At 38.4% G+C, this 15,569-nt stretch overlaps 1 protein-coding gene across 5 annotated transcripts in view; it reads right to left on the bottom strand.

Annotated features, from left to right (window-relative positions):
- Positions 1–15,569, bottom strand: part of TTC29 (tetratricopeptide repeat domain 29) — a 127,629-nt gene that overhangs the window by 4,094 nt on the left and 107,966 nt on the right. For 2 of the 5 annotated variants that reach the window (XM_035323884.1, XM_035323887.1), the window contains 2 exons: positions 9,132–9,246; positions 294–359 (listed from right to left, as the gene is read on the bottom strand). In XM_035323884.1, coding sequence (XP_035179775.1) covers positions 320–359; positions 9,132–9,246 — 155 coding nt within the window. In that variant the 3' untranslated portion in view covers positions 294–319. Of the gene's footprint in view, positions 1–293; positions 360–9,131; positions 9,292–9,569; positions 10,139–15,569 lie in introns of those variants that run through there. The other 3 variants (XR_004750173.1, XM_035323885.1, XM_035323886.1) reach the window with 3 other exon arrangements.

Here is a 15,569-nt window from a genome sequence, read left to right as displayed (position 1 = left end):
GGTTAATAGATTTGCTTCTGTCTCAAAGGCTTTTTTCTTTAAATTAAAAGCAGTTACAGGATCAAAGGCAATTAAATTCCAAACACAGGAAAAACAGTAAAAAATGTGAAGGAAGTGTGAATTTGTTCCTTTATGAACAAGAAAAATATTGTTATTTAGACAAAGTAAATCAGGTGATATACAATTATGTATCAAAATCAGGTAAAATTTTGATACCAAATGACATCTTATGAAAATCATCATATTAGTAAAAAAGCATACAGATTAAGAGCAAATACTGTACCAGCAATTACGTAGAATTTGTGTCTCTGGAAGAGGCTCACAGGGGCTTTGAATCACTTGTTTCTTTATCAAGCTCTGTTATTACAAAAACAAACAAACAAGAAAGTGTGTTAGTGCTTTGGACTTAGAGCATTGTTGTAAGACAGTAAAAAGTCACAAGAGAAGGAAATCCTAGACAATAGATACAACTTTAGCTATCTAAGATACAATTTTGGATTATAGAACTGGCAGGGGCTTCTTAGTTCTCAAACAAGGTCTAGTTTTTCGGGATACATCCAGGTGAGACCACTCTGGGAGCAACAAACAAGATGCATTTGGGAGATGAAGATGGCAAAGACAGCACTGAAGGATGGCACGGCTGTAGGAAGACTCTATTTAGGGGAAGAAGTGAACAATGCAGAAGGCAAGAGCAGAGTTAGGAGGTTGGATAAGTGAGGCTGCCATCTCTGAGCAGCGTCCTCCTAATGGACATGGCCAAAATAGAAATGGCTCGAACTCCATGGTATTTGTTAGCCACATGCTTCCTTTGCTCCTGTGGTCCATGATCCTCAGCCTTGCTCCATTTTCACACCAAACTCCCACCTCCCAGCTGCGCTTTCTGCTCTGCTCCCAGCAACTCCCCAGCAATACACCTCCCTCTGCCTGGTTACAACCACACCATCCCTGGGGGATCAATTCCTATTTTGGGAACTACTGACCAGCTCACGTCCTCAAATGAAGAAAGTGCACATACATCTAGTCCATCCCTGGCACATATTTGTCAAATCTATTCTCAAAGGCTTCTGATGAAGGCCATTTCACAGCCTCCCTAATCTCTCTCTTCTGGTGCTTCACAGTCTTATAGCTCATTTTCTTCCCTAATACTTAGGATAAATATTTATTACAAATTAGGATTTTTTTTTTTTTCTCGTCTGCCTTTGATAGACACGAAGAATAAAGGAACACTGTCTTCTTTTACAACAGCTCTTTACAGCTTTAAGGACCATTTTCCTTCCTTTAATTTTCTCTTTTTAAGGACAAGTAAATACAGTCTCTTGAATATTTGAATGGAGATCATGTTTTCCAACCCCTGTGTCATCCTTGACTGGATTCTCCTTAATTTACCACAGCCTCTCTGCAATGTGATGTCTAAAACTGGATGACTTTCAGGAATGGAATCACCAATGGTGCTTGCATAGCATCCTGATTTCATTTACTGAAGCAGAGGAGAGCCTCATGCAGTTTGGCAGTGCTGCCATGGGGTCCGAACTATGTTGCCCCATCCCAGCTTTACACCAGCATAGCATTAATGCTCTTTCCAGTGGAACCTCAATGTTGAAAAAGTGGTGCAAGATCAGTGGGTGCCTCAAACCCAACATGTGACTATGTACATATAGTACCAGATGTACTTGCAAGGAAATACACTTGAAAGGGTGTCCCTGACAGCGACGTATCTTCTGTACTTTGACACAAACAAAACCCAGTGGAGATGTGCATGACAGATGGGGAATTATAGCATAAATTGCTGTTCTCATGCACTTTTTGGCCTTTTGCCTTCACATTTGGATGCCAAACTATCACTGTCTGATTAACAGTTCTACCCTCCCAGCAAATATGAAGTGTATCAAGGGTAACTAACAGAATACTGAGCCATAGATGTTTTCTTGACGGTTGTTTGGCCTGTGCTAATTAGGAACAATAAAAGCATCTCATATTCATAATGATAATACATGTAAACCACCACAGACCACACCATCTAGCATCCTTCTGTCTCATTGTGTTGGGTAAAATGCAGCAATAAGCATTAGTATGTATTCATAGTATGTAAATATAATTAATCATAATAGGATGTTCCTTACATATTATCACTGCTGTTGATAAGACATAATTAAAAATTGTCCAGTCAAATTTTCAGCGTAGAAAGAATTGGCATCTCTGTTGTTCTTGCTGTTTACATGGGTCTATGTAAGAAATTGTTACACTTCTAAAAATCTCATTATTTCATTATGCTCCTATAGTAGAAGTCCAAGCAGAGCTGTTAGTCCTTTACACAACATAATTAGTGAGAAGTCATAGAAAAGAATGAAAGCTGCAATTACAAAGACTGAAGCTACAATGATCACTGGCTTCAGAGAGGACAGGAATTTTAGGTACCATTCTATCAAAAGGTTATAAAGGATATGTAACGGCCAGCACCCGTGATCCCAAGACTGCATGCCCATGAGATATGAGAAAGCATTCAAATCCAAGTCTGGCATTGTTCAGAGACACTTGGATTTTACTGAATTAGAACTCCATTGAAAAGCTCCATAAATTGATAAAGAAGCATGGCTTGGGGAGCTGAAAATTCTAAAAAAAAAAAAAAAAAAAAAAGGCAATGTTTTGAGTTGACGACAAGGAAAGTGAGAATGAGAGTAACATGCGGAAGGTGACCCAGAAACTGTTTTTCCCCATGTTTTCCAATAAAAGAATGAGGTAAGATACAATGAAAATAGCAGGTGGTGGGTTTGGAGATGAAGGAGAGGTTCTTCATGCACTGCCAACTCATCCTTGGAACTCCCTGCTGCAGTGTGCTGAGGATGCCCTGAATGTCTGTGCACTCAAGAAGAGACATGACAAACAAACAGAAGAAAAGTCTGCCTCCCCTCCCACTTTTCCCTTATAGCTAGCTTGCTTACGTGGCATAAAATATTATAAGGCACCAGAAGTCAGGAACATGTTTTTAAATATTCTTAGGTATGTATGCAACCAACAACACATTTGCAGCTGCTGTTAATGTGAGTGAACTCTTGCTATTTTGTACATGTAGGAATAGTAATTTATGGCAGCGTTTTTATTAATTTATTTTCCTTTTATACAGTGAACTTCAGGTATCCAGGCTTGCTATTAGCCAATATTGTATTTTTGTTCCAAAAGAAAGAGAGAAAAAGAAAATCTCAGTGCATTCTTTACACCCTATCCATTACATGGCAGCGTACACTAGATTATCCTGCTGGTGTAATGCAAGTGATGAGCTACAATCTATTATTCTCATTTAAAAGCTACTTGCATTTTAAAGGTCATGCAGCTATTTTCAGTTGTATAGTCTGTACTATGACGTAATGGGGTAGGAATAAAGATACAGCAGCAAATAATATGACTCTACAACACAGGCATGCCCCACACTTGTAGATTTTCCTACTTTTTTCTGTCTTGATAAATTAAAATCGATGCAATGCTTTTTTAAAAAAGCAGATTGGGCCTACATGTTTAGCCATGTATCCTGACTAGGTTCACTTGGAATGGAGGTAGTTGTACTTGGAGGTTTTATGAATATAAAGATTAATGAATTTGTACAATTTGGGCATGCAAAGCATTTTTATCAGGCATATTCCATTTAGCATAAGCAGTAAACCATATATAAGGGTTGTGTCAAAGTTTACTGAATAGGGCCCTTGGTAGCTAATGTTACATTTCTCCAACAAATCAAAGGTATTGTTCTATGCTCACATGAATATACAGTAGCCATTACCTTAAATTTAAAACTCTCTGTGAGCAGCAAACACACTGTGGGGATATGAAGGCCATATTGTATCAGTGGAGTCTGCAGAGATTTTCTTCATATGGCTTTGCCTGGTTGAAATATATGTCGCAGTTGAAAGCTAAAGGGATTACTTTTGAATAGTCATCACAAAGGTTGATTATATTCGTATATCATTTAGCTGGACCCTGCAGGCTATTATTCCATTAGCTGTGCTGGCCCTGCACTGTCAAAAAGTTGATCATATAATGTAAAAAGGTTACATGCCTCTGTTAAGGTATGTGGAGTAACTTGAAACAGTAATCTTTTAAGAGCACTACGGCTTTGTACTAGAAGGTAGCTTGCATTTAAAATAAATATGTGCCAAATGGAATGGAATACATACAACGAACCTGCCTCTGCTTCCTGCTTTTCTTTTTTTGAGTGGGTCGTATGCAATTTGAGCAAGCTAATTGTGCCAGGTAAGATATTGACTACAGAGTATTTTTTCAATCTCAGATCCAAAAACTACACCTCAGAACAGCTGTGCCTTTAAGTGAAGCGTTGACTGAAATTATGTTTCTGGTGAAAGAGATTTGTTGGTTATGTTTCCCTTGCACATACAAACACACACGCATTTTCTTTCACTGCTTAATAAAATGGATCTTCAGATGGTTCCATTATGTGGATGCCTTAATATTATTTTATGCTAAAACATGGACAGCACATTAGATTGAAAGCATCTTACCGTTCCATGAGGCAGAGTAATCATGGACTATCCCTAGAAAGCAAATGCTCCCATTGGGAAACAATGCAAACAACACAGGCTAATGAATCACGGTAGTTATTAATCACAGGCATTTGTAGGAGCCACACAAAACAGATGAACTCTCTCGATGAGGAAGGTTAGAAGGTGGGACTGAGAAAAAGGACAGATCATCCAATTGCATTTTACAGTAAGTTTAGGGATGGTATTTGCTTCAGTGCAATTATGCCTACGCCTGCTTCAGTCTTTGTGAGCAGGCAGAAAGAGAGAAACAATTCAGTCAGCTCGGTTCACTTGGCTTTCAGATCCTTGTAGGACAATTTGGCAAAAATAAATAAAGGCACACATACAAGACCCTCAGGGCTTATGGCCTAGTTAGAAACGAGACAGTGCTTCTGTTATCAGACAAAGTTGTTTAATTCACATTGTAAAAGCCACAGTTGGTTCTCTTTCCAATATACCATATATATTATTCAGGGCAATGAATGAATCTTTATGAGTACAAATGGGAGCCTTAAATGACCTACAGGAAGCACATCGAACAGGTAGGTTTCTCTGAATAAAGGCTTTACAGATGGGTAGGGTTATGAATGAGAAACAGAATTTATTTTATATGCTTGTAAAGAGTCCATTCAGACTACAGTACTATAAGGAAAGAGCAGAGTTTTTATGGTTTGGATAAGAAAACTAAATGGGAATATGAGTTTTTCTCTGCTTAGTAAGTTTTGTCATTTACTTGTTCATATTCAACAGTCCTCACACAACTTAACCTTCCTTTCTTTCACAGTTTGGACACACCAGACGTTTGTACAATGATGGAAATCTCTTGATCTCACATTTTACAGTTCTATTTGTTATGAAAATTCTACACCAGTCTGTGTTAATAAACTATAGCAGCATCTTTTCCACAAGCCATGTGTTGAGTATCAACCTGAAATAACAGCTCTGTCACGTCACACTGTAGGTCAGCAACAAAAAGGCCAAAATGTGACATTATGTCTTTTGCCTGTCTGGAGGTTCGGAGTATGCCACAAAAATTCAACACCAATTTTGTTGACACGGAAAAATCGGATTTGAAAAACATTCAGCAAGAAAGTCACTTCCAATAAAGAACCCAACTAAAAAAGCTATTAGTCTTCAGCTTATAGCTTTACCTTCATCAAATTTTACCAAACTATTGAAGTTTCAATAAAGCATCTCATCTCTGGCTATGTTCCAACCCAAGTTTGGAAGAAATTAAGGAAAGATGGTTTCAGATTTAGCATCTCTAAGTTTTCTCAGTCTAAGGCAAAATTTTGGAAGCCGGCTGAATATGTGCCCAGCAGGTTTACACAGTGTGAAGGAGAATTCCGAAGAGGCCCAGAGAAGGCTTTATTTTCTTTCGCCCCCCACCCAGATGTAGAATAAAGATCACAGCTGGAACCTACTTTCTCTCTCCTAAAAACAGGATAAGCCCCAGGGGAACTTCCTGAGACAGCCAAGTTCTGAGCAAACAGGGGCTGCTCTGTCTTGGGGTAGATGCCAAACTGACCCTTGGCTACCCTGAGGAGCTGGTGAGGAGAGAACATACAAGCAGCATAAAAACACTTCCACTGCTTCCATCTCTGCTGAAAACTGTGAGCCACCACTAAAGATTGAGCCCAAAAGCTACTTAGAAATCCTTATGAAAAGAAATCCTTCTCTTGCTCACAGAACTGTTATTTCATATTCTTGAAGAACTTATGCCAGCATTTTTGAAGATATTCCTACAGGCTTTTTACAAAAATGTGCATCTTAATGACATGCGGAGACATTTTTAATACTCATCTTTAGAGTTACGAATGGAATCTAATCTCACCGCAAAGGGCAATGAAGCAGTAAGTGGACTGATGTTTTAGACAATATAATAACCATAACAGAAGCAGCATATTCCTGCTCAATTGGTGTGCAGCATTACCACCTCTATGTTTATGTTTTGTCTTAAAAAAAACAAAGTATAGCAGGTGCTCAGTAAATACGCAAAATATGATGAACCACAGGTTTCAGACACAGCAGTGATTCTGAAACCAAGTCATGCCCAGGTCAAAACACTGCTGTCTTCCCCCGAGTCACCCCATTTCTTATCCTGTCTTGTTTGTGAAATTAATTTATGCACTTACTATGTAATGAACTTGTACGGCTACACATAAAACCTTATGCTTTCTCCTCAACACACAGAGACACACTGCATTAAGCCTGTTAAGTATTTGTTACAAAGGCCCAATTAAAAGCTGGAAGACAGGATTGCAGGAGAGTTCATAACTATGCATTTTGTAAACACTATCTTCTACCCATTGAGTGAAATATGCCACTGAACAGAGGATCTCAGCATTTAAATCACTGGTGTGTGATATTTATTTCTGAATATGCAGCTTGATGTGCCTTCAAAGCATCTGGCTGCCAGAGAGTGCTTAGCACCCCTTTCTCTGAAATTCAGGTCCCTCAAAGGTGTCCCAAAGGGAGGGAAAGCTGAAAAGCAGATTACTTAAACACTTCCTCTTGCTTAATTATGTACCATTAGCATACTGAGGATCAAATATAGTATCAGATTGCTCTGATTAGAAGTATCTGTGATTTTAGTTCTTTTTGCTTTTATCTCTGCGTTTTGACGAGTGCTGTATGCAAGTTTGTTGAGAGTTTCTTGTTTTGCAGATCTCATTCTTTATGTTCTGGCTTGGCTTCGCTGTTTTCTGGCCTCTAAAGGCTTACCTTCTCCTCTATAACCTATGTAAGAGTACTTTTTCATGGCTGAGACTTCTTTATTTCAGCATCTCCAGTGACTACTCTGCCTGGTGGCTCACAAACTGTTTATCATCTGAGGCTTCTATACAGCAGTGGTGTTTTTTTTTTTTTTTTTTTTTTTTTCCTGAGAAACTGTCTTCCAAGAGCTTAGCCAAAGGTATCTTCTGGGTACAGAAACTGAAGCCAGTGAAGCAGAGAAAATCCAACAGTGCATCTGCTACAAAACAAGAGGATGCCAGAGAGATTTTTCTCCTTATCTGACTTCAGCTTTACATCCTCCAACACATCTTAGGCATAAGTGCATCCTCTCAGGCGAAGAGGATGTAGGGGAAGCATCTGGAACATTATGTTCTTTAAAAAGAAGATAGAGAGGCCCTTACGGAAGTATCAATTTTCTTGTGAATGAGGTTTTCTGGGGAGAATAGCAATTTTTGCAGCAGCTCAAGTCTTCTTCTAAGGCCGACACAAAGTGCTCCTACTTCTCTCTTCCAAAAAAAAAAATAAAAATCCTCATTACCTTCATATAACCAGATCCCCTCTCTCTCTCTTCCCTCCCCTCCCAGGTACAGGCAGATCAGATATCACACAGTGTTTTAGAGCAGACCAATGAATTTAAGGGTGGATGTCACTTATATTTGATTTGCTTTTCCAAAAAAGCTTCATTATTGTGAAGATGCCCTCAGAAAGGGTGGTTGGTGCAGCAGCCCCTAGTTGTGGAGCCCTTGACAGCTGCCCAGACAGAATGGTGTTGCTGGGAAGCTGAAGAGGAGACAAGGACTCCCTCCCTTCTTTCTACTCCAGCCCAAAGACTACTTTGCCTCCTTGTCCAATTTTTTGTGGAGGCGTCCTTCAGGCTTTCTCCCATGCTGCCTATAAATATCCATCAAGCTACCCGATTACCTCCATGCTCTCTTTTGCAAAGGGCTCAAATTATTTTTATAATATTCAAGCAACTGCTTACTCTGCTGCTGAACATCATCTCATTCTCTCCTACTGCTATTCGTTTCACAGCATTACGACTGCAGAATATCCAGCTCAAAGGAAGTCCAGCTACCAGCCAGGTCATGCAGTACCACTGTAATACCAACAGGCAATAATGGCAGCAGCTGGAAGTTAAGGTCCAGGTCTGTGGAGGGTGCTTGCATTCACGTATGACAACATGGACATAACATGTCATGAAATACTTCCCACAGAGTGTCCCATTGACACTTTGGAGGAGGTTTTTTCTAGAAGCTTTCTTTGTTGATTTTACCAACAGAGTGAGATCAGACCTAGCTCTCTTCATCAGGAATTGGGAACAATACTTCTGTTGGTCAGAGCAACGCTGAGTGTTGGGTTTCTCCCTCTTCGTTTTTGGATTTATGGACTTATTCTTCCAGATAACTTGGGACAACTTGAAAGGCCACTACTTCTCCCCTCTTTACAGATGAGTAGAGAACTCCAGCTTTCAGACCAGTCATCCGGTTCTTTTGATGAGAAATAGATTCACATGAAAAAAAGATTACACTGAAAAATGGAAATGGATTTTCTGCTTTATTAGCAGTCAGCATAAGACTTGTGAGCTGCTTTGGAAAGTTATAGAACTACAGAGATTTTTAAGAACATATGAGTAGAAGCTAGAATTTAAAAATAAATGCCCTGGCTAGTCTGGGCCTGATCCTCAAGTGATACAACCCATGCAGCTTCGCTGAAGTCAGCATGGCTATGCCAGCTATGCCACGTTGTCTCAAAACAGGTCTCTTCAACAAATATTTGACTTCAGCGATTTTAAATTCACCTTGAATTATGCCATGCCAATCACATTGTTTTGCAGAGCTTAGAACCATCCATCAGGCAAACTCATGTCCTCGTAATGTAAAAGATGTCACCCTGCCACTCCAGTCTTTGAGTGACGAGGCCAATGAAGGATGCTGTCCTTCAGAGGCTCCATGCAGCTGCAGGGAGGAATGGGTTTCTAGGCCTGGCAGAGGGAGAACAGAGATGGGTGATCTGGCTTCTTCTGGACCTTTCCCCCCAGCACAAAGCAAAGGGAGAAAAGGAAGCAGAGTTACTTCCCTGTTGCTGCTGAAGGTTAGGTTGTTAAGGGAAAGGTTTCCCTTACAGCCCAGTCCCTCACACAGACATTAGTGGAAGTTGGGTCAGACACCATTTCAGTTACAGCTGCTGCCAGTTTGAAGTGCCTTCCTAGGATGTGGTAAATCATGCAAGGTCACTAGCTCAGAAATAAGGAAGGATTTTTTCCCATGGAACATGTCTGAGAGTGACTGACAGGTTTTTTTATTTTGTAATTGTTCTCATAATGCAGGAAATTATTTTGAAATTAACATAGATTTGATAATATCACTATTTCCCTAGCAAGTAAACAAAGCGAACGTGGGACTTCAGATGATTTCAGCTACCTGAATTTACTGTGGTCCTAGGAAACCCTTTGACTGTGCCATCATCCCCTTAACGGGAGAGAGCGGGAGTCTCTTTCAAATCAAAGCTGGGTAAATTCCAAGCATTAGGTAGAAGACTGGGTAATGGTAATTTGATAATCTAACACTAGAATGTACTCAGATTAACATCGGGTGCTTTGATAGTAGACCAGGTCTCTCCAGTAAGAAACAAACCTGTGGCTTTCCTCTTAAAATCTGTGCTGGAATCAGTGTGTTCTGATCAAATCATGTTCCAACCTCATCATAAAGCTCACAAGGTGTGATAGATAAAATGCCTATGCATTAGAATAATACACTCCTGCTTGGAGTTTTAAGAGTCTTCATGCAAAGCCTTGTTCCAGCAGGAGGAGTACTTCACAGGCACAAATCTTGAAAATTGCCATTCTTCCAACAGCAGAGCCCTAGTTTGATTCGGGTGTGCAAAAATATTTATTGGGCATAAAACTAGAAACTGTACTTTGGCTTTTTTTGGGTTCTGTTTAGATTGTACCTGATAATATCACGAACTAGCTGAGCAGATTACATAATATGAAAGAATAAAAATGCCAGCCTTTCACAGAGGCTTTGTTTAAGCTGAGCAGCGTTTTGTGGTGAACTCCACAGCCTGTGCTAGAGCAGAGCCAAGTCAGCTCACTCAGCAACATGAACAACCATCTCCTTCACATACACCTTCAGCAATCCCAAACTCAGCGTGCATGAAGGAGCAAGGTGGGTCATGTGGAAGCATCTTAGGCAGACAGCAGCGGGTTAGCAGTTTTGGAAAGGTTTTACTTGCCTGACTACAAATCTCTCTGGCGAACTGCTTGCCGTGGCTCTATTTAATTCTTAATCTTTGCTTCTCTGTTTAATTCCTAGCTGCTTTGGAGACCTGTTGTAACACAGCAGTTAAAAAAAATATTCGCATGTACTGTTGGGCCTCCCCAGAGAGCACTAACTTGACACGTAGGCCATGACAGCTGGGCTTGGACTACTAAGAAATCTAATCCAGGGTTTCCATCATTTCAGTTGTTGCCTTTCTTTCATTACAGTTTGACTCAGCCCCTAATGGATTCAGCTTTATAAAATCAGAAAAGAGGAAAAGAAAGCAATTTATTCATGTTTCACTAGAGCTCACAGAAGACATGAAATCTCTCTAAAAATGCAAATTATTTTGTGCCACACAAGTGAGACTGGGCAGCTAAAGCTCTTAGAGGAAGGCTCTTTCCCAAGGCTAATGTTTTTATACCCTGTGATTGAATAAATCAATCCCTTTATTATCACATCTCTTTTTTTCTTGAGAAGAACGTAACCGAAGGTACCAAAACACCCTTTTTAATTCTGACAAAATTGATTATGCGCGTTAATTTTGTTTTTAATCCCAGACATATCAAAATAAACACCATAAACATGTGTAGCAGAAATCAATCTCTCTTAAGCATCAAGTTGGTAAAAACAAGGATTTAGTAAGAATCCAAGATGTAAAAGACTAATGTACAAACTAAGCCCTTATTTATGTAATGTGCCTTTATACAAGCTCAATATAAACCTGCAAGAAACTATTTCAGAAGAGCAGAAATGGTTTACTCGTACTGCATCAAAAATGACCCCATAAGACCTCCTTTACCGAGATAGCCCAGATATTTAATGTGAACATATGTTTTTAAAGGATTTCTTGTCTTATGTCCAGTCATTCTTGTTAATTCATGGGACAGCATACTGCAGATGTGCTCTTTTTTTATGTTACATAAAGCAAAAATTACATTTAACAAGTGTAAGGTTGGTCATAAAAAATAAATAAAAATAGACTCCTAAAAGCTGGGAAATCACAAAGTGAGGCTATCAGTCATTCTTATTGAGAAGGGTGAGGACAATGTGAAATAAAACTTGCACATCTATGAACAGACATTCCTAAAATGCCAGCACTTGGCTGTTATTTCACATTCTCTATAGGTTGCTTTCATCAGTCCAATATTTCTTCCTTTAGGGGAAGCTGCAATGCACTTTTTCACTAGGTGCCCTTTTTAGTCACTGACTTCAAATTCATTAGTAATTAAATTAAAAATTTTTAACCTATTTGCAAGTTTGCGTACTTGAAAGAATAGGAAATAAAGCCAATGCTAGTTTTGGTGTGTTCTACTTCTTGTTAAGACCTCTAACTACTTATTTGTTTTAACAGAAGTATTCTTCATTAATGTAATTGCAAATAAAACCTTTTCCAATGATAATCCAAATCTACGTATCCATCTGTGCACCTTACTGGTGCATATACCAATTATACCAATATTAGTGGTATTTACTCTCAATGGTATTATTCCTTCCGAGAGCAAAGGAAATTAGCAATTCTTCAAAAAATGAATGCTCTCTTCTATTTTTGACTGACACAGAAGATGCCTATCCTGCATGCAAATTTTTAGCCAAGTTCTCCACCAAACCTCTTCTTAAATTGGCAAAACGTGGCATAGTCAAAGACTTAGTAGAAAGGATTTCTAATTAGAAGCTACTCTTACAGATTTGGCACAGTAGAAATTCAACCCAAGACATGGAACCAAAATGGCTTTTGAGGCAGTGAGGTTGGATTTCCTTTTATCAAACCTAGAGAGGACAAACAGAAAAGTTGTTCCTTCGGACCTCTTATCATCATTTGACACTATCTAAAATTGCAGCCTCACCTTAACAAGATAAACGAAGCCCACAGTAACGCATAAGTCGTCAGTAAGACTTTAACAGTTTGAATCTTTCCCAAAAGTCATCACTTCTGGAGTGGCACAATCCCAGCACCAGCCCTGTTATTTGCAAAATTCCACAAGGATTAATTCTGCTCTTAATGTAATATTTGTCTTTTGTAACACATGGAAACGGACACAAAGGGGAAGGATCAGATTAGACAGTAAAAAATGCCAGCAATATGTGAGTGACTTGCACAGAACAAGAGAGTTTGCAGCACAACTGAAGGTCTTGTAACGTTACACGATTCAGACCAGAACAGCTACACCCACTGAGACACATCTGCACATCAGCTACATCACTTCTGAATTTTGGTCACTCTTTCTTACTATTCATTACTCTAGACACGCACATGAAATTCAGAAAGGGGAAACATTCTGTGGTCTTCTAGGACATTCTCAGGTTCGAGATCGCTAAGTAAATTCAGATATTTTAAAAGGATATACTTCCTAAACACATCTTTTTACATATTTACATTCACTGTTGTTGAATTGTACATTCATTATTGTTTGCAATGGCAGAAAGAACTCACTATTAATTATCATGTGGAAAGGGAGGTTTAGTATGAAATTGGTTTTCCTATTTTATAGGGAAAACATGTTACGGAGAGCAATATTTACAACTCAATTCCCTGGGAGTTTTTAAAGTAATGATGCAACAAAACAGTGTTTTATTTTAACTTATTCTGAAGTTTAATTCCACACACAAAGAAAAGATTTACAGATAAATAAAGACTACAGCTATTAGAATTTCAAAAATACTTTTAGCAGAGAAGCCTGAATTATGAGATGTGGGACATTTACTTTGAAGAGTTCAGAATCTGTTTATTGACAGCTACATTTCTTAAGACAATGCTAATTACTTTATAAATAACACTCCTCTGAAGGAAATATCTATTTATCGAAATCAAAGGTAAACAAACAACTTAGTATGTGCTGTATCACTGCCAAATTAGTGGTTCAGGTCTGGACTGAATCCTGACTTTGTAAAACATTGCAAGCCTCTTCATTAATCAGTGGGTAGACTGGTACTAAATAGTTTTGATTTTAATAATCTGAGCTGAATTCTTCCATTAATGGCAACTGAAATACGATGATCCCAATTAAGTATTTTCTGTACAGCCAGATATTCTCTATAAAGCTTTAGGTCAAAGTTTTTAACTTGCACTTAAACCACCAAGGGAATTAAAAATGTTAAAAGTATTGGAGAGTATGGAGAGTATTCCATCTCTCCCCAGCTAAACTAAAATTATAATTGAACTTCATTTCTAAATATGTTATTTAAAAGAAAAGTGGGGGAGGTGCATGAACAGCATACTAACAAGATCCTCAATAATCTTAAAGCAGACCACCGAAGAATTAAGCTAGTAGAACTTCCCCTCTAACTTCTGCAGTGTTACTCTATTTCATAGTGAGAATAACATGAGAAATCTTTTGAAAAATCATAGCCACTTTTATTTACTATCTGTACTATCCAAGGATGTTAGAAGCAAGAATCCCATTCCACGTAAAGGAGCCAGTGTCATATGTGAAGACCTTACTTCAGTAGGTTGATGAGAAAAAAAAGTGGACTAATAGGTTTGTACCTTCCTTCTTTCATTCCTACTCTTTCAAAACTGCAGAAAATTATGGTGCTGAATCCAAATTATTTGGCTCCTGTATTTAAGGATTAGTTTTATTACAGTTAAAGTACCTAAAAAATCTTATTTTCTAATCAACCAATCTCATTTTCTTAAAATATGTATACATCCTTTTTAATTTCTCACACTGATCTCTAAGCAGAATCCTTGGGATCTTGCAGCAGAAAGCAAACTAAGTTATATAGCCTATTGTTTTGTGCTACAACCCAAAAAATGGAGGGGAAAAGACTCTGGCAAATCTCTGCTGTAAATACAGGAGAGCTCAGCATCTTGAATAAAATGGAGCTATGAAGAGAATAATAAGTTTCTCTCCCAAAACTTAATCAGGCATCAAGGAATGCCTAAGAACTCCCCCCTCTCCCCCCAGTTTCTGTGCTTAAATCTATGTCCTTTGAATTTTTAGGATCATAGCCCAATTGTAGCATTCTCATTATATAATCTTGTTCATTGAACTATTAAGTTCTACATTAACAACAGTTTATCAAACACTTTATGTCTAGAATTTCTTCAGAACTTCACTAGTTTTAATTCCCAAATCTAGCAATGGGCCATCTCATAAATGTTGATTTGTCAACATTATCCTTTAATTTCAGAAGTTCTGCTAACTTGGTGCTCATTCATTGAGGTGGGTGTATGCATGCACTTGTGCACCATCACACATGTACACAGAATCATTTCTGCTAACTATGGTGGGAACATAGAGTATTTAATTGTATGCCCATCTCATAGCATCAGGCTTAAAAGGATATTTGTCTCAATGGTTTACTTTTTATTTTTAAACATTGCATTATGACACTACTTAATTAACTTGAGAGCAAAGATGCCCTACAGCTACAGGCAAGGCCTTAATCAATACAAAAAGATTATATAATATCAATCCAAGGCTATATTTTTACCTACCTACTTTCACATATTATTCTTTTAAACATAGGTCTCAACGATATAAAGTCACCAGAAAATCCATCAAACTAAGGACACTTTATTTCAAAACCTCCCCTGCCCCTTTTTGGGTAAGCAGGCAAAACGCTCTTTCCTTCTTTGAGCACTGACAGTCTTCTATTGTTTCAGTACATTTATGTGCTCCAAATTCCTTCTCTCCACTCCTTTCTGTCAAATACCCAGAGACTTCTAGGACAGCTTCTCTGAACAATTCCTTCTTTTTGTTTCCTCCAAGAGATTAATTTTTTTCCTCCAACAACTAATCAATAACTAATGCAATGGTACTTGCCTAAGCAGGCACACAGCACAAAATGTCTCTTTAAGAGCAAGCTGCTTCTTCCTCTCCTAATGTGATTAGGATGTTACCTCTGAATCCAAAGAATGACATTTTACTATCAGGTCAAACTTAATCTCTGATTATTTAACTTCTGTGAGTAAAGAACTGGGAGTGAAGACTGAAGTCCACGTGAGGAAAGAAACACAGAGAAAAGATAAAAGAAAACCCTGAAGACAGCAAATATGTGAACAGAAGGATGAAGGAAGAAAGAGTGGGAACAGTGATGA

Source organism: Oxyura jamaicensis, chromosome 4 (assembly GCF_011077185.1).
Source record: "Oxyura jamaicensis isolate SHBP4307 breed ruddy duck chromosome 4, BPBGC_Ojam_1.0, whole genome shotgun sequence".
Lineage (NCBI taxonomy): Eukaryota > Metazoa > Chordata > Aves > Anseriformes > Anatidae > Oxyura > Oxyura jamaicensis.
This window is presented reverse-complemented; position numbering and strand designations above follow the sequence as displayed.